The following is a 17,423-nucleotide window of genomic DNA, read 5'->3' as shown; positions in this document are numbered from 1 at the left end:
GGGAGGGGAGGGGAGGGAGAGGAGAGAAGAGAGGAGGGGAAGGGAGGGGAGGAGAGGGGAGGGGAGGGAGCTGAGTCTGACCCACAGCTCTCCATTTTCAGCTCTGAGCCAATGAACAGCCTCTTTTGCAGAAGCCACCCAGCCGTTAGCCAACTGGATGCTGCTCGACCCCCTCCCCCCAGTGCTTAGGGACGGCCCCAGGTCTCCCTGCCGGCACCTAGGACCTGGAATTCCAGGGCCATCTGGACCCCTCCTGACCTCTGCCTCTTGCAAACAATAGAGACCTGGTGGACAGCCTCCCTGCCCTCGAGGCGGCCTACTGAGGGGGGAATTCGGAGCAGAGCTGCTCAGGTTCAAGTCCTAGGATCAGATCATGAACGCCCGGGGTGGGGGGCTCACTTTTGGAGGCCGGGTTGAACTCCAGCACCACGAGGGGCTCCGGGCGCTGGGGAGGCCGTCCTGCCTCCCGGTCCTCGGACACGTCCGTCGGTTCTGGGACCCCGCAGGACGGAGCAGGGTCGTCTCTGGGGCATCCCCCGGGGGCCGGGTCCCCAGGCTCGGGCTCGGGGAGCACGTCCTCCTCGATAGAATCGTACTCGTCGCTGGAACAGTCCTCCTGGGTCCTCTGCCGGCTGACGCGCGCTTCCAGACTCTTCCTGAGTTCCTGCCGAGAGCCAAGAAGACAGGTGGAGGGCCAGGCCGGTGCCAGGAGGGAGCCTCACTTGACAGACAGGTCACGCCACCCCAGGAGCCGTCCCCCCAGAGGACGTCTACTAACAACCTCTGTGTGTGTCGCCACTCCCCAAGTTCAGGAGGGAGCAGGGTCTACGGCAGGGATCAGCAGGGACTGAGACGCCACCAGAACACAGAGGGGAGAGGGAGCGGAAGAGAGGACGCAGTGGGTGCTGGGCTTGTCACCACAGACCCCGGGCCACACCCAGACTTTCTGAGCCAGCGGGTCTGTGACGGGGCCTGAGAATTCACATTCCTAATCAGGCAACCCTGGTGCTGAATGCAAAATCGTATTGAATACGAAATTCCAGGGTCCTCCACACGACCTGGAAGTCCAGAGGTAAAACATGGCAGAGCAGGCCGTCCCCACGTTGCAGGACGCTTTAGCAGAGCCTCCAAGTGTCCCCACGGTGAGCGCTTAGCTGCATCTGCCTGGGGATCTTCCCGGGCTTCCTTTGTCTCCCTGAGACCAGGCCACGAGTCAGGATCTCCACTTTAGCACTTATTCTAACGGCCTGATAATTCTTACGGGTTTCTTTTGTCCCCATGAGACAGACGCTGAGCATTAAATTCTATATTTAGAGTGACCAGAAACCCATCAGCCAAACCACGACACTTCTGAAAGGGGAAAAAAGGGCACTTTACATTTTATTCTGGGACCAAAAAAGACACACTAGACCTGGGGCCAAACCAGTACATGGGGCCAACCTCAGTCGGCCACCCTGCGTCCTCACAGTACCCACACGGCCCTGAGAAAGGGAGAAGTAATCGATGGAGGTTTGATGACTGGCTAATAAACCTAGCAGCATGGTAGGCTGGATGATGGCTCCCAAGGATGTCCCCGACCTAGTCCTGGTGCCTGGGAACGAGCAGGGCTGAGCGGGGAGGGCTACTGCGAAGGCAGCTTTGATCAACTTCGAAAAAACATCCTAGACAGACGGATGGTGGGAAGACGGGCATCAATGTGCTGCTGTTGGGAACTCTGGCAATGAGAGGGTCTGACTCTGTTACAGCAGGATCTTGGCTGAACTGTGTCCTAGGTGGGCGGGGGACTCGGATGTTAGCTCAGAGGCTTCGGAGTGCAGAGCTGAAGGTGCGCTCTGGCTTCCCCAGGAGGACACCGGCCGAGAGGAGCTGTTAGGGACAAAGGAACCTGGACGGAGGTTGGGGAGGGTCTCAGCCCGGCTGCCAAAGATGCTGAGAGGAGATCGGGGACACAACCAGGACTGGCTGAGGGGCCTCTGCTGCAGCCTGAAGTGACTCAGGTGCCACCGGGGAGGAGAAGCCCTCTCCTCTCAGAAGCCGACAGTGCCTAAGGCGGAAGTTGCAGATGGCATCCCAGGGCCAAATCTGACCAGCAGGTCTACTCCACTCAGTCCCCAGAAAATTGTGAACTGGTTAACCAAAAAAAAAAAGGGAAAAAAATCAAACGCCAAGAAACGCAGGCACCTGGCTTTTCTTAAAACCAGAAAGCCGACAAGGATCTGTCTGTCTCTCCCCATGGCCGCCTTGGCTGTGACTGTCCCCCAGGGTCCCCGCCACTCCCTCCCAGGGCACGTGCTGTGGCTGGGGACATCCCCCTGCCTCACGTGCCACTTAAAACATTCTTTGGAATGAACGCCAGGGGCCAGAGGTCCCAGGACCACCCCACATTTCCCAAACGGGCACAGCAACCCCGAACAGCACAAGGATTTTTTTTCGTCAGATTCTGTGACCTGATCCATACTCTGGGAAACACTGTCCCCGTGATGTGACAACTGGACGCAGCCTGTGTGGCCCACACTGACTCTGACCCTCGATTATTCGACTCACTTCTCCACAAAGATTCACTCACAGCTAACTCCAGACGAGGCCCTCCTCTAGGGACCAGAGGCACAGTGGGGACGGGACAGGGTGTGTCTGCTGTCCCCAGGCTTGATGGGGAAGGGGCACGCCTGTTCTGAGTAGCACACGTCTAACTCACAAGATGGCCACGGCAGTCCGGGGACAAGAGGGGCGTGGGCTACGTGTGGATGGGGTTTCCTTGAAACCTGACCGAGGACTCAATCTCAGTGCTGGCGGCGACAGAGACAGCCAACCTCCTAGTTGGAGGAGGAAATGGGGCTCCAAAGTGGGGATTCAGCCCCGGCCCTGTTAAGGGAGCTGTAGTGTCACTCAGGAGGGCCTAGGGGCCACTGCGAACGCGAGGCGCACGCTCAGATTACGTTTTTCAGTTCAAAATAAATCAGTGACAAAGGTGAGCGCGGCCCGGACGGCCAGCCACACACACCCGGGGCCCAGCTGCCTCCTGGTCCTGGCCCAGCCTCCCCCGCGGCCAAGCCCCTCCCACAAGCACAGTCCTGTCCACCCTGAGCTTGGGCGTCCACCCTGAGCTGGGCGTGTTGAGACTCTGCTTCACATCTCTGTCTTCTCTGCACTGTTTTCCCAAGTGTGAGCCACCCCCCCACACCCACCCCCCCACACACACCCCTGCACTGGGCTGATCTCAGGGGTGCTCTGCACTGAGCTGACTCCAGTTTCCGTCATTTTGATTCGGGGTCTCACTAAACTGCCCACACCAATCTCAATCCATATGCAAATGACCGGTGGCCTCTCTACTGTGGATTTTGTCTTTAAAACACCTTAAGACCTGTCAGATCCCGGATTGCGCATCAGTCGGCCTGGGCTGGCGAATTCTCAGTCGCAACTGATCGGTCCAAGTAAACTCAACGTTCCTGATCAATGTGCCTCAGTCTCACGGGGATCAATGGCTTTGTATGATACGGCAGAGCCTTTGATCAGACCGTTCAGACTTCCAAACCACAGAGTACACAGCATCTCGAGGAAAAAAAAAAAAAAAAACCAGAAAACCCCAAACCCTCCCTCATCCACTGAGGCATCCAGGACCCTTCTGGTCGCTCCGACGAGCCAAGAGTTCTTTTGTTAAAAAATGTGCCCCGTCCTACATACAAATCCTGTGGCTTCAAACTCAGCCCCGACACATTTAAACAACTCCCCTAAGTGCTTCTTCGTGTACCAGATTCTGAGAACCGCCGTCTCCTTCCCTTTTAACTGGTTTTCAGACTTGGCCATAAATCATAGTCACAGGGAAACTGAAAAGGAGGAGCCCAGGATCAGAACTGCCGGGAGGCGGGGGAGCGCATTTGTGTGGGGTCTGTGTGTCTGTCTGTCTCTTTGCTTTTTATCTTGAGCTAATCTAGATCTCACCTGCGATCTGTGGGGACCAATGTGGAGAGATCCCACATCCCACCCCCCAGCCGCCCCAGGGGTGACGTCCTGGAGAGGAGGAGCGGAAACTCAGTGGGGACCTGAGCTGGACACGGTGGCCGGCCAGGCTTTGTCCCCAGGCCTGTTTCCCGTCATCCCCCCCCACCCCCTGAGCTCAGCACGGTTCTGCTGACGCGGCTCTTTGCCTCCAGACGTATCAGCTCTTTTTTTAACTTATAATTTTGAAAAATGGAAAACCCACAGAAAATTGGCCACAGTGTGCGATGGACACCAGCTGTGGCCTCCTGACGAGGGCCAGTCACTGTCCTCCCGCTCGTCTCTCCTCCCGATCGGCACGAGCGCTCCTCATTCTGACCCCCACAGACGCTGGTTTCTGACACTGTGACCTGGCCTCACCCTTGGGGACGGTCTCCTGAGAACAGGGAGCTCTCCTGCACGGCCACCACATGGACCTCACACTCAGGCAACCGAGCACCTCTGCAGCATCACACGGACGGAGTCCACCCTCAACTGTTGCCCGCTGCCCCAGGCCATCTGGATCAGCTCCCCCTCCTCAGGGTGCACAATGGCCACCTCTCTTTGCCACCCTTTAATCCGGGACAGCCCCTGACCTTCTTGGTCTCTCATGCCGCTGATGTTGGTGAAGACCCTAGGCCAGGTGTCTGGGAGACTGTCCCTCCACTGGGGACTGTCTGGTTATTTCTCATTCGTTCCGTTTCTGCAAAACACTTTCCACTGATGGGCTCGGCTAAGGGGTCACCGGGAGGCATCTGGCTAAGGGGCTCCTCCCTGTTGCTGTTTAGAACACTATTAAGCATGACTGATGGACGGCCACCTCGGACACCCTGCTCCCAGGGAGGGCATCGGTCATGGTCACTGCAGACGGTGGCAAGTTCTCAAGCAGAAGCAGGCCTGTGACGTCAGCACCAAAGGGCCGGCAGTGGGAGCCTGGGCTCCGGTGTCGGCTCCCCTCCGACCCAGGTGAGTGACATCATTTCTCTGCCCCTCAATGTCCTCAAGCCGTAACAGGGAATGGGAACTCCCAGCCTGAATGAACCCCGGGGTAACCTGGCAACGGACGTGACGTGCTCAACGGGGTTCTCAGCACTTAGTAAGTGCTCACTTAACGTGGACGCCCACCATTAAGAAATGTCATGCAGGCGCTGGGGCGGGGGCTCAGCGGCAGAGCGCTTGCCTGGCACGTTTGAGGCACTGGGTTCGATCCTTAGCACCACATAAAAGTAAATCAGTGAACAAAGACTGTGTCCACCTACAACTAAAAAAATTAAAAATAATAAAAAAAATAAGCCAACGCCTCTGAGAATCTGGACTTTCCCAGAATCACTCAGGGCAGCCCAGGACCCCGCTGCCTCACGGCTGACCTTGACCTACCGTCACATCCTGAATCGTGAGGAGGATTCTGTCCTTGTCGGTGCTGCCTGGAGGCTCGGGGTGCTCTCGCGCCTTCAGGAGGGAGAACCTGAAGTCACAGCGTGTGGTGCGCGGGGGAGACTTGGAATCCTGGGGACAAGCAGAGAGGACCCTGGAGGCCGCCGGCGCCTGGGTCTCCTGTGGGCCTCCCTGCCCTCCATCCTCCTCCTCAGTACGCCCTCCCCCGCCCCAGAGCTGGTCCCCCGAGCCCTCCCTGCTGGCCCAGTGCCACCGCAGGTGCACAGCGGGTGAGGGTACCAGGTGTCACATCCGGGCCCCCAGCTCCTGCCGCTGTGCCCTCAGCCCTGGGCTACAGGAAGGTCGGGAGAGCTGGCCTGGGGACATGGCCGTGGGGCTACTGAGTTGACAGTGAGCTCATCAAGGGGACGGACGGTGTGGTCCCTGTTACTCGGCTGTTACAGGGTCGTCCCAGACCTCAGGGGCACCCAAGCCAGGGAACTGCGCTACGAGTGACCCCGCAGCTTTCCAGTTCCGCTGCTGGAATCAACCAGAGTCCAGGGAGGGGACACACCGAGAGCCCTTCGGAGGCCAGTGGGCACTGGGACGCTGGGACGCTGGCCAGGATGGCCTTCCCACGCCCAGATGGGCCTGTGGTCACAACAGCCGTGGGGGGTGGATATCCCCGTGGGAAGTCCCGTGTCACCTGGCTTATTTATCACCAGGATTTTTATATCGGTTGTGCATTATCTGGGAAATAAGACATTTTAACAGGGGAAAAAGTCCTTCATCTCATTCCCGACATGTGATCAGAGCTGCTCCTGTACGTGGAAATGACGCCACCTATCGCGGCACACTGCCCGGGTTCCAAGGGAAGGGGACAGCAGACCCAGCACCTGGTGGAACTCTCTGGAAAGAGGTACCTTCTCTTCACCGGTTGTTCAAGTGCTCAAATCCCTGTCATGGCTTCCTGTCTGACATAAGGAAAATCCCACATCTTTACCGCGGCCCTCACGCCCTCTGCAATCTGACCCTCCTCCTCTTTCTCACCCCTCCTTCCCCGCTGGCTCCCTGTCTCAGGGCCTTTGCACCTGCTACCCCTGGGCCCAGGAGTCTCTGCTCCACCTGGCTCACTCCCTCACTCCCTGGAGGTCTCCATGGAGCTGTCACCTGTCAAAGGGAAGTCCCTGTCCAGCCACTTCATATAAAACAGCATCCTGCCTGTCTATCTGAGCCCCTCCTGACATATTATTCACTTCTCTAGTGTCTCTGCCTCCAGCATGTGGCCTGGGGACGCCTGGGGCTCGCATACCTGTCCAGCGGGACAGCTGCTGCCTGGCTCCAGTCCTAGTTCTCAGGCAGGAACGTGGAGCCCAGACCTTCCCACAGTTCAAGAGAAGACCCTGATTCAGACTGTCACTCGGAACCTCCTGCTCTAATTCACCCAGTCACCCGCATTTTAAAAATCGCCGAGCAGGGGACGAGGTGGAGGCCAACGGGCCACGCCCGCAGCACCGTGGGCGCAGGGCCGCCCAGAAGCTGGAGTTCCCGGGGCTGGGAGCGAGGCCAGGGAGGCCCCTCCAGGTGGCGGGGGCAGGAGAGAAGACAATCAGACGCTCTGCGGGGGGCGGGGAATGAAGGGCCCCTCCCGGGCTGTGCCCAGGAAGGCTGGTGGGGCTGGCGCTGTGGCCACGCCGCCCTGTGTGGCAGGGAGCGCGGAGCTGGCAGAGGACGTGGTGCTCGTTAACACAGCTGCCAGGCCAGCCAGAGGGACAGCCGGGGGGACCCTAACGCAGCGTGTGTGTGGGGAGGGTGTTCTGATGGCGGCCACAGCGCCACCTGCTTGACCCCACTCTGTGGACTGTGTAAGGAGACAAGGTCACTGACAGGGTCGTGGGACAGAAAACGGCTTTTTTTTTTTGCAACCAGGATGTGAACAAGGTGACCCCTGGCCCCTACCTGCCCCTCTCCCAGAGCCAACGAGGAGACCCGAACACAGGCACAGAACCAGGGGTGTCTCCGGGACCACACCCCCCTGTCTTTTAGGGGCCACTTTCATTTTGTAAAAGCAGTTTTGGGTTCAGAAGCGACAAGCAGAAGCAAGACTGCGCCCAGGGTGAGGCTGTGGGACCTGCAGCCGGGTCCGTGGCCGACAAAGCTGCTCGGGCAAAGGTGGCAGGTCCTGCTCAGAACGCGGCTCTCGTGGGCCCCCTCTAGGTGAGCTGGCTTCGTGTAACCTTGGAGGTAACTGCCCCATTCCTTTTAACTATAAAAGCAACAACCTTAGAATAAGTCCCGACTGTCCATCCCCACTCCCATGTGCCGGCCCAAGCCGACTGCTGGCTGCCTGGTCGGACCCATAGCCCCTCCTACCTCAGTCTGTTCCCCTTGATCAAGCCATGCCTGCACACTGCCCCTGAACAAGCTCAGCCTCAGCGCATCTGTGCTAGCTGTTCCCTCTGCCTGACCTGCCTTTCCCATCACTCCTTGCCTGGTGTTCCTTCTTACCCATCAGGTGTCAGCTGAAGTGCCACACCTGAGGCCTTCTTTCTCCTCTGTCCTGACTAATGTCACTCTCTACCCACAGGTCCCCCTCGCCCTGCCAGGCCCCCTCACCCCACAGCTCCCTCTCGCGTGTGGGGACTGATGCCCTGGCCCTGTCCACACCAGCCCTGCTGACCGCTGACCCCAGATGCCTCTGGACACTGGTCTCTAGCTGCTCTGTGTGGAGACAGACGTCAGAATGAGGGACGGCGGAGGTGAGGGACGGGACCCCTAGGACGCGGCACCCTGCGCACAGACCAAGGCAGCCCCTACCTGTGGACGGTCTCCAGAAGTGTCCTTTGCCTCGACAGTCACATCCTCCAAGGGCTCAAAATCTTCGGAATAGTCCAGAGGAGGCTGGATGTGGAGCCGGGAGCCAGCTTCTGTTCGGATCTGCACTGATTTCTGTGCCGAGAAATTCAGACCGTCTCAGACCCGGGGACGCGCACCTTCATCCCGCTCGGGGGCAAGGACGGGTGCTGGGGCCCACCCCGGGGATCAGACCTAGTGCTGCTGTGCCCTGGTGCCACGGCGGTGCGTCATGGTGGACGCTGACCCCTGGGCCAGCCTGGACCTCGCACAGCCCAGCGCAGCCAGGTCGGGCCACCTCGGCTCAAAAATCCATCGTCTCTGGCCCGGCAGCGCACGCCTGGGGGCCCAGCCACTCAGGAGGCGGAGGCAGGGGGATCACAGGTTTGGGGCCTATCTGGACAACTAGTGAGGCCCCGTCTCAAAGTCAAATACAACATGCGAGGGGCGTGGCCCAGTGGCAGAGCCCTGGGTTCAATCCCCAGAACGGAGAAAGAAAGAGTCGACCATTTCCAACTGGAACTTCTGAAGAGCGTCCAAGAGTGTCCAGCCAGACTTTTTAAATAGCTTTTTTTGGTTCCAGGGATTGAGGGATGCTCAACCACGGAGCCCCATCCCCAGCCCTATTTTGTATTTTATCTAGAGACAGGGTCTCACTGAGTTGGTTAGGGCCTCACTGTTGCTCAGGCTGGCCTTGAACTCGCGATCCTCCTGCCTCAGCCTCCCGAGCCCCTGGGATTGCAGGCGTGTGCCACCTCATGTACGGGCACTTGTCATCTGTGGCTATCACCACAGCTCACTTTGGTGAGGGCCTGGGTCTTCGACCCGGGCAGCTTGGTTAGATTCCTGGGACGCTGATTTATTTTCCATGTGACTCTGGGCAAGTGGCACGATCTCCCTGAGCACCAGCTCCCAGATCTGTTGAGAGGGCACCCGGTGGCTCTGTCCAGGGCTGCTGGGAGGCTGACAGGCAGCGCCACGGTCACCACTGAGCCCTGGCCTGGCTCCCCTTGGGTGTGTGCTCCACTCAACCCGAGCCTCCAGGAGGCCAGTCTGCTGGGCAGTGGGAAAGTGTCCCCATCCCTGAGGTCCAGCTGAGGTCCAGCTGGCTGTGCCACCAGAAGGGCCTGGGCTTGGCTAGGTGGTGCCCAGGTGACATCTGGGAGCTGTCCTCCAGGGCTGACCTGCAGGTGCATGTGTCTGAGTGGTGTGTCTAGTCCACTGCAGTGCCCCCTGGCCCTGTCCTGGTCCCATGAGGGAAACTCCAGATGACCTGGGCCGTACGTGTCCCGTGCCCTCATGTGAGAACCTGTCGCCCCTGGGACATTTAACGTCCCCTTACACGCAGGAAACGGAGCCATGAAGTGAGGCTGAGGGACGTGGCCCGCCAGGTGCTCAGCAGACTAGGACGGCCCCCGACTGTCCCCACATCCTGCACCCATCCCTGCTTTCACCAACACCCTGTCACTTAATGTGGCCTGAGTGCCACCTACGCACCTCAAATGAATTTGCCGGTTAAGCCCTCGCCACGACCCAGGTACCAGGTACAAGGCCACCCAGCTGGCAGCCAGAGCCACGAGCCGGAGCCTCGCCTGGGACCCACAGCGTGGCTCCAGAGGCCCGGCTCCCACCACAAAGCTGCCATGTCCTACGCAGGCCCCAGAGGAGGTGCTTCGGGACTCGCCAACCACATGGTCCCCAGGCAGCGTCCACCTGTCCCGAGGCAGCTGCAAGGCAGGGACGGTGCCCAGGAGCAGCTGAGGGCTATGCTCCTGTCATACAGGCCACAGCTGCCCAGGGGTGCAGTGCTGGCCAGCCCCGGCCTGAGCCAGCAGGCTGGGAAAGGACAGGTGGCCCCGTTGGACGGCCTCGGCCTCTGGAGAGCAGAGGGGCTGAGGATGTCCTGTAAACAGCTCACACTGCAGGCAGGGCCTGGGGCTACGGGCACCAGGGGGAGGCATGGGGAGAGGCCTGAGGGGCACCAGGGGCTCCCCGTCGGGGGGCGGGGGCAGAGGCAGAGCAGAGCTGCCGCAGGAGGCGACCTCCTGTAGGACACTGACGGGGCCCCTCCTGGCCCTGAGTGCCCGGTGACAGCGCTGGAACCACAGTCCCTCCATTCCTCTCACTGCCTGCCTCGGCCATCTACCATGCTGCCCGGGCTCCAGGATGTGAAGTGGCAGCCCCAGGTTTGTCACCTGGAGAGAAAACACCACTGGGCAGAGGAGTTCGGGGCACAGCATTCCCAGCGGCCTTCCGGCCTCAGCTGGAGAAGCTGGGAGGGCTTCACACTGACCACGAGATGGACGCCCCTTGACTTGTTGGGAAGAACGCACCCCCCGCCGGGCGTTCTGTATCCCAGCAGCCAGGGAGGCTGAGGCAGGAGGATCCCGAGTTTAAAGCCAGGGGCCTCCTAGTCAGGAAGACATATGAGAAGAAGGGGGAGGGAGTCCATGCAGGGCTGGGCCTGGGCCAGGCCGGAGGAAGAGCCCGGCTCACCAGCCTCAGTGAGGGCCTGGGTGCCACCAGGGCCTTGCAGGTTGCTGGTCCTCTACCTAGAGGGGAGGATCCTGGACCAGGGCCTGCTACTCCAGGGGCACCCCATGGCCAGCCCATTGTTCTCTCCTGGGAACCTGAGAAGTGTAGAGTCTCAGGTCCCCCCTCTGCCCCAAGAATCAGAATATGCACTCCAACAGCACTGGACGTGCCCCTGCCTGCCCAGACGCATCCCCTGCCTTCTGGTAAGAGCACCTGGTTTTCTTTTGGGAAATCCTCTCCACTCCCTGCCCCCAAACCTAGTGTTTCATGTGGAACTGGGTCCCCACCACCGGGGGGAAAGGGAGCATGTGATCCAACAGGGTCCATCAGAGCAGGAGACCCCCTGGCCCACTGTGACTGGGTGTTCATTCTGGGGAGCAGATGGGGGGCAATAGCAAGGTGACAGGATGTAAGTGGGCAGCTTCTGGTGGCCTTGTGGTATCCCATGGGGCACAGGGGAAAGCAAAGCTGAGAGATGGAGAGGAATCCTGTTCGTGGTCTGAGCTCCTGGACCAAGCCGCACCTGAATGTAAGCTGGCAAGAAAGGGAGTCAGACGATACAGCTCGGTGGCCTCGGATTTGAATCCAAAACCAGCAGAGGCGCAGGAGAGCCAGCTCTCTCCTCTGCGGACCCCAGCCTCCGACCCAGCAGCTCTCCACGGCTGCTCATTTCAGGGGCTCCAAGCTGCAAGCACAGGTCAGCAGTGGCCTTAAAGCACTTAGTCAGCAGGTTCTTAGCAAGCACTGACTGCAAACAGGGCTCCGCAAACGTGGGAAGAGACAAGGAAAAAACCGAACACTTAAAAACCAATGCCCCAACCTCAGGGAGTTCACAGTGGAGACCGAGCTTAGGAAGCAGCGTGGACAAAGGGGTGTTCCTATCAGAGTTTCTCATACCAGGGCTGGGGTTGTGGCTCAGCTGTAGAGCGCTCACCTTGCATGTGCAAGACCCTGGGTTCCATCCTCAGCACCACATAAAAATAAAATAAAGATGTTGTGTCTGCCAAGAACTAAAAAATGAATATTGAAAAATTCTCTCTCTCTCTTAAAACAAAAATATATTATGTCTAACTACAAAAAAAAAAAAAAAGAATTTCTCATACCAAGTGGCTCAGTGGGTAACAAACAGGCCTGCCCTCTGCCTGCGCTCCACCCCCAGACCCGGGGAGCCTCCCCTGCCCCCCAGTGGGAGGAGACTGGAGCAGCCCCGCCCACACCTACCAGCAGCTCCGCCCCCACCGCCCCCTCGCACCCATGCTCCCTGCCTCCCACCAGCCGACCCGGCTCCGGATGAGGCGACACTCTGGGCTGGGGGTTCTGGGCTGGGGGTTCGCAGCTGCTCTCTCCTGCCCACTGCGTGCCAGGCCTGGGTAGACGCGGGCAGTGTATACCCCGAGGAGGACTGAAAACCCTTGACCCCCAAGCCCCCTGTTCTGGTCACCAGCCCAAGGCCAGCTTGACCGAGCCCCAGCCCACTCAGCCCGTCCATGCGCAGTTATAGGGATCCCGAGGCCTGTGTTCAAGCTCATTGTCAAGTACAGAAAAGAGCAGCGCCGGGCTGCCCCGTAGGGTTGTGCAGGTTGTGCGGTATGTCAGCGGCTCCCTCTAGAGGCGGAAGAGCTCTGCCAAGACCCTTTTGGCAGAGTTGGGGGTGCAGGTTGGGGGTGCAAGTCTGTGTGCCTGCGGGGACCTCTTCTTTCCAAATTTGTCTGACCTCAAAAAAAAAAAAAATTCTTGACACTAGCGCAGTCTAGACCGTGAAGTCCCCGGGGGCTGAAAGCCTGGGGCTCTGTGGGCAGTTTCCCCTTCTGTCCTCACTCAGGTGTTCAGAGCTCAGAAGGAGGGGACCAAGAGCAGGCCCGAGGGGACCAAGGGAGAAAGGAAGCCAGCTATGGCGGCTGAGGGAGAGGCAAGCCCTGCCTTCAGTGCAGGGAGCCTGCTGCCTGGACCTTTAAGGAAAGCCCACCCCGTGGTGAAGCCTGCAGGGCCGTCCCTTCACTACCAATTTAATGCCAAGAGCGCTGACGTTCATCAAATCTGACAGCGTTTTGGTAAACGACGGCTCTGTTGATTAGGCCGCTGTCCACCCAAGTATCACAAGGCCGAGGGAGCCATAAATCTTAATCCACTGATGGCGGCAGGAAGATCCAGGGCCCAGGAGCAGAGTGGGGAGGACAGTAGGAACAAGAGCCCATATATCACTGCCAGCCCCTGGCAGCAAGGCAGCGGGTCACAGCCCACAGCCGTCACTTCGGACTCCAGGCGCCAGAGCTGGGGTCTCGGGGAGGGTCTTGGGAGAGCTGTGGGCTGTTGGGCAGCGTGGACGCCTCTGACCTCTGCCCTGAAAGCCTCGGTTCTGTGGCCTGAGGCGGCCCCTCCTTGGGGGGCAGCTTTGCCCACGGTGCATCCTGACTGTTGGGCGAGACCAGGGGAAGGGGCAAGTGTCCTGGGCTGGTCAGCGGGCCTGGGCGGGGGTTGGGAGGGTTTTGTGAGGCTGCTGAGGAGACCTAGCAGCAGAGGGTGCAGGGGACGAGGTAAGGAGCGAAAGGGGCAGTCACCAGACTTGGGGTGGCACTGGGACAACATGGGGTCCCTGCTGACCAGCCACGACTAAGTGACCGTGTGGCCCCAACCCCTCCTGGCAGGCCCTGCTATACAGGACAACCCGGGCAGGCACAGGGCTTGGTCCCTCCCCAGTGGGGTGGCCCCTGAGCACCGGGGACTCTGTCATCCTGACCACTCCACCTGCCTGTGGCTGCCGAGGGCATCAGGACAGACTGCCTGTCCCCAATACTGTCTCGAGGACTTCATTCCATGGAACTTCCCCCATCCCTCCAATACTCGGGACCGGAGGACAGGGATCCCGTGCTCTCCTCCTGGTGGTGACGACATGCAGCTGGGCACAGTCTCCACCAGCCACTCCCAGCCTCCTCTGGGAGAAGCCGCGGGGCCCACAGGCTGCTCGAGGGCCGCCAGGGCAGGACCTGCAAGGGACAGCCTGGCCCTGCCTGAGTCCCGCGGGCACCTTGTGCAGGCTGCCCAGCCGCAGCCCAGGCCTTGCCCCGAGCAGCCAGTGAGCCAGGGACACTGAGGCAGTGGGTGTGATGGAGGTGGCCGCTCAGGGGAAGCCAGGGGACAGGGAACAGGGTGCACACAGGGGCTGTGGGGACCAGCAAGGAGAAAAAGCGGCCTCCAAGCCTCCCGCGGGGCTCTCCTGCTGCCCCCTGTCCCCTCCTGTGTCCACTCGGGGATTCCTCACATCCAAGCCTCTAAGGCGGGGGGGGGGGGTGCCTTAAGTGCCGCAGTCTGACTGGGCACAAAATAACCGGGAGGTCACGAGCCACTTGTAGGTTCAAACAGCAACTACTTTATTCCCAGAACCCAACGGGAACTCTCCAGAACTCCACGGAAAAACTGCGAGAACCAAAGGGAACTCAAAAGTAGCGGGCACCCGAGGTAGCAGGAGCTGCCTTATTGCCGGACAGCAGAGATTTATATACAACTGAATACACAGCTTGTTTCAATTTAGCATCATCCAGTTACAGCAATCAGTCACCATCCCAATAACCACACACAGCTTAACTTAATCATCATCATCTTAATGGCTCGCCAGTGTCACCTCTCAACCACTCCTTCTGGCAAAATGCCAGACGCCATCCTGACTCAGCCGTGGCTCCCAACACTTAAGGCCTTTTGTGAGCCTGACACCATCTGCCACCACACACTGGCTACTCTGCCTCGTTCACCCAGTACCCGTGTCCCTACTGTGCCCTTCACCAGGGACACTCTCCCCAGATCCTCCAGGGCCACCTCTGCTGGACGCGCAGGCCTCCACTGCCTGCCCACTCACGTGGTCTCTGGGCGCCGCCTACCTCCCCGTGTCTTCCCCCAGCACCTCCCGGCTCCCGGCTGGCTCTTCTGTACCTCCCCACCTGCTCCTGGGAACAGCCCGGGAGAGCAGGCGGGCCTCATTCCTGCCCTGGCCCCGGCCCCCAGGAGGCCCAACACTTCATAGGTGCTCCACAAACAGTCACAGAACGAGTGGGGACTGGCAGACTACAGGGACATACCAGAAGGAAGAGCCCAAGGTCCCCAACAGGAGTCCCCCTTGCCCTCTGCCCCTCTGTCCACTGCAGCAAAGCTCGGTACTATTTACTGGCCCTTCTCGAATTTCCGCAGACCCCGGCTCGGCTGATCTGCTGACTAGCTGTGAGGAGGGCACTGGTGCCACTCCCACCACAGTGACCGGGAAGCAAGTCCTCGATGCCACCAGGAAGCCCAGAGCTGTGCTCTTCCCACTTCTCTGGATCCATCTGTCACCTGTCACCAGGTCCTCCTAGCTGAAGAGGCAGAGTCCCTGCCGCGGGACCCCCTGTGACACCACTGCCCACATTCATTCCCAGCAGCCATGAGAAGGTTCCTGGATGACAGAACCAAGGCTCAGAGAGGCTGCATCCCCAGCTGGGGGCACACAGCAGGGAAGCAGACCACTGACCCCCGACTCTCCAGGGCCACAGACTCTGAACCAGGTGGGCAGCGGACCCAGGCACGAGGACGAACCGCAGCTACCCAACAGGAGGGGAAAGGCCCAGAGTCGGGGCCAGGTCTTCCTGTTTTTCAGGGAAATAGGAATCTAGGTTTTTAATATAAAATCTTTTGAATTAAAAGATTAGCAAGGACTAAAGTCTTTTAAAATTATGGGGTGCGGAAAGGTTATCTGGGGCAAGCTGGACCCAAGGGGTTTGAGGACACGGTCCCTCCACAGCCATCGACAGGCAGCAGAAATCTCGAGGGGGCACTGGGCCTGCTTTGGTCCATTAACCCCAGGACCCTGCACACGCCCGGGCCCTGGCAGTTGCCCAGAAGTGTCATTAAGTCACGGGATGACTTCGTGCACGCGTGCCTCCTGGCCCACTCTGCCACTTCTAGTGTGCCCTGCTCACCTGGGTCTCGGGGTGGTACTCTTGGGACCACAGGTGGGCAGAGTGGTCTGCTGGGGAGGGACCTGCCCGACCCCTTCAGTCTGGTAGAGGTCAAGGAGCCAAGTCCCGTGTCCACAGGTCCCTTTGGCTCTGGTTCTGGGTGCGACTTAGGTTCAGCCAATCAGAGCCTCCCAGGAGACAGAGCAGGAGGGGACAGGGACAGATGCTGGTGCTTCTCTGCTGAGCACAGCCATGCGGGTGACAGGTTTTTCACCCGTGTCCCACACTGGACAGGCCCCAGGGCCCTCTGGGCCCATGGTGGTGTGGTGGCTTCCTGATCCCAGGCTGGGTGGCGGTCCCTCCTGCCCGACTGTGTCTGGCCACGGCTCTCCTCGCAGGCCAGGGAGGGGCAGCTGCGCTTGCTGGACCTTGTTCCCAGAGCCTCGCTCAGAGCCGCCGGCCACCAGGCCGGAGCACCCATGCCCGACCCTGCATTCCACCCGAGCAGGCTCCTGGTCAGGCACTGGCTGACCCCGACTGAGAACAGTGCAGAAGGACCATTACTGCCCCCGAGTCAGGAAGCCAGGAATCAGCCGAGATCCGGCCTGTGAAGCGGGGGCCACAGGGAGACTGGGGACGGGAGCTAATGAATCTCAGGCCAAGTCTTTTAAACGGCACAGACTCTGGGGCCAGCTGTTAAGTCACAGTCTCAGACACAAATACGGCTCTGGGTAATAGAAGGCACTCGAAACAACGGGAGAGCGACTTGAGTGGGAAGAGGAGAAAGGCCTCATTAATGAGAAATTAACAGTCATTGCTGGGGACAAAGGGAGGTCTCCAGGCTGCTGCCCTGCGGCTGCGTGTTAGCCCTGAGCCAGGCAGGAACGCCCCTCCACAGGGCCCCTGAGGGGCAGGTGGAGAACCAGAGTCCACTGCCCTGCTGCCCTCTCCCCTTAGTAGCCATGAGGCTCCAAGCAAACTGCCCTACGTCTCTGGGCCTCAATTTCTGCAGGGGCTGTGCAGACAGGCTGAGCCGACGGAGCCCACGTGCGCCTTGCCACGGGCCCATCCACTCGGTCCAGCGTGAGACGCGGCTGCCCATCTTGGTGAGCGCGAGATGAACACAGTAACAAGGAAACCCGGGCCGGAGCCCACCCGGTTAGCCTTGCCGGGGTGGAGCCTGACCATTTGTATCTTCACCCCCCAGGCAATCTGCACATGCACCCTGTACCGGGGCTGAGGAAGGGGTCCTGGTCCCAGGTAAGGTGTGCGAGACCTGCAGGGAGGTGTCGAGGATGACGTGGAAAGAACAGAACGCGGAGGAAAGCTGTGTGTTTGTGTCTCAGTTCTGCCACTTCTTACCTGTTGACCTGGAAAAGCTCAGTGAACGTCTCTGAGCCTCTGTCTCCCTCACTCCCTAAGAGGAGGGACGACACTGGAACCCACCCTATAGGTCCACTGTGGGTGCAAAAGAGAGTTGTCACGCAGGACCTCAGGCCACGCCTGCATCCTGTCCTGAGGGGCGGGGGATCAGCAGCACCCACGTGGCACTACTTCTAAGGGGCAGGGGCTTTGTCAGTATATCCCTGGCATCTAAGACCAGGCGTGGCACATAGTAGGTGCTCAATTTAATAAAAAACTGGACGCATGAGTCTTCATGAAGGGGCTGTGTCTACCCTTCTGTCCTCCCAGTGGGGCCCAGTGCAGAAGGAGGACATGCAGCAGAGGGGACCCCGAGAAGCCAGTCCCATGCTCGGGGGGGGG

At 59.7% G+C, this 17,423-nt stretch overlaps 1 protein-coding gene across 6 annotated transcripts in view; it reads right to left on the bottom strand.

Annotated features, from left to right (window-relative positions):
• The window catches only part of Katnip (katanin interacting protein), a 142,725-nt gene that overhangs the window by 68,771 nt on the left and 56,531 nt on the right, over positions 1-17,423 (bottom strand). For all 6 annotated transcript variants that reach the window (XM_048789697.1, XM_048789696.1, XM_048789695.1 and 3 more), the window contains 3 exons: positions 8,167-8,298; positions 5,353-5,481; positions 400-664 (listed from right to left, as the gene is read on the bottom strand). In XM_048789697.1, coding sequence (XP_048645654.1) covers positions 400-664; positions 5,353-5,481; positions 8,167-8,298 — 526 coding nt within the window. The remainder of the gene's footprint in view (positions 1-399; positions 665-5,352; positions 5,482-8,166; positions 8,299-17,423) is intronic.

This window comes from Marmota marmota, unplaced genomic scaffold, assembly GCF_001458135.2.
Source record: "Marmota marmota marmota unplaced genomic scaffold, marMar, whole genome shotgun sequence".
Lineage (NCBI taxonomy): Eukaryota > Metazoa > Chordata > Mammalia > Rodentia > Sciuridae > Marmota > Marmota marmota.
The sequence above is the reverse complement of the archived record's forward strand: the minus strand, read 5'-3'. Positions and strand labels throughout refer to the sequence as shown.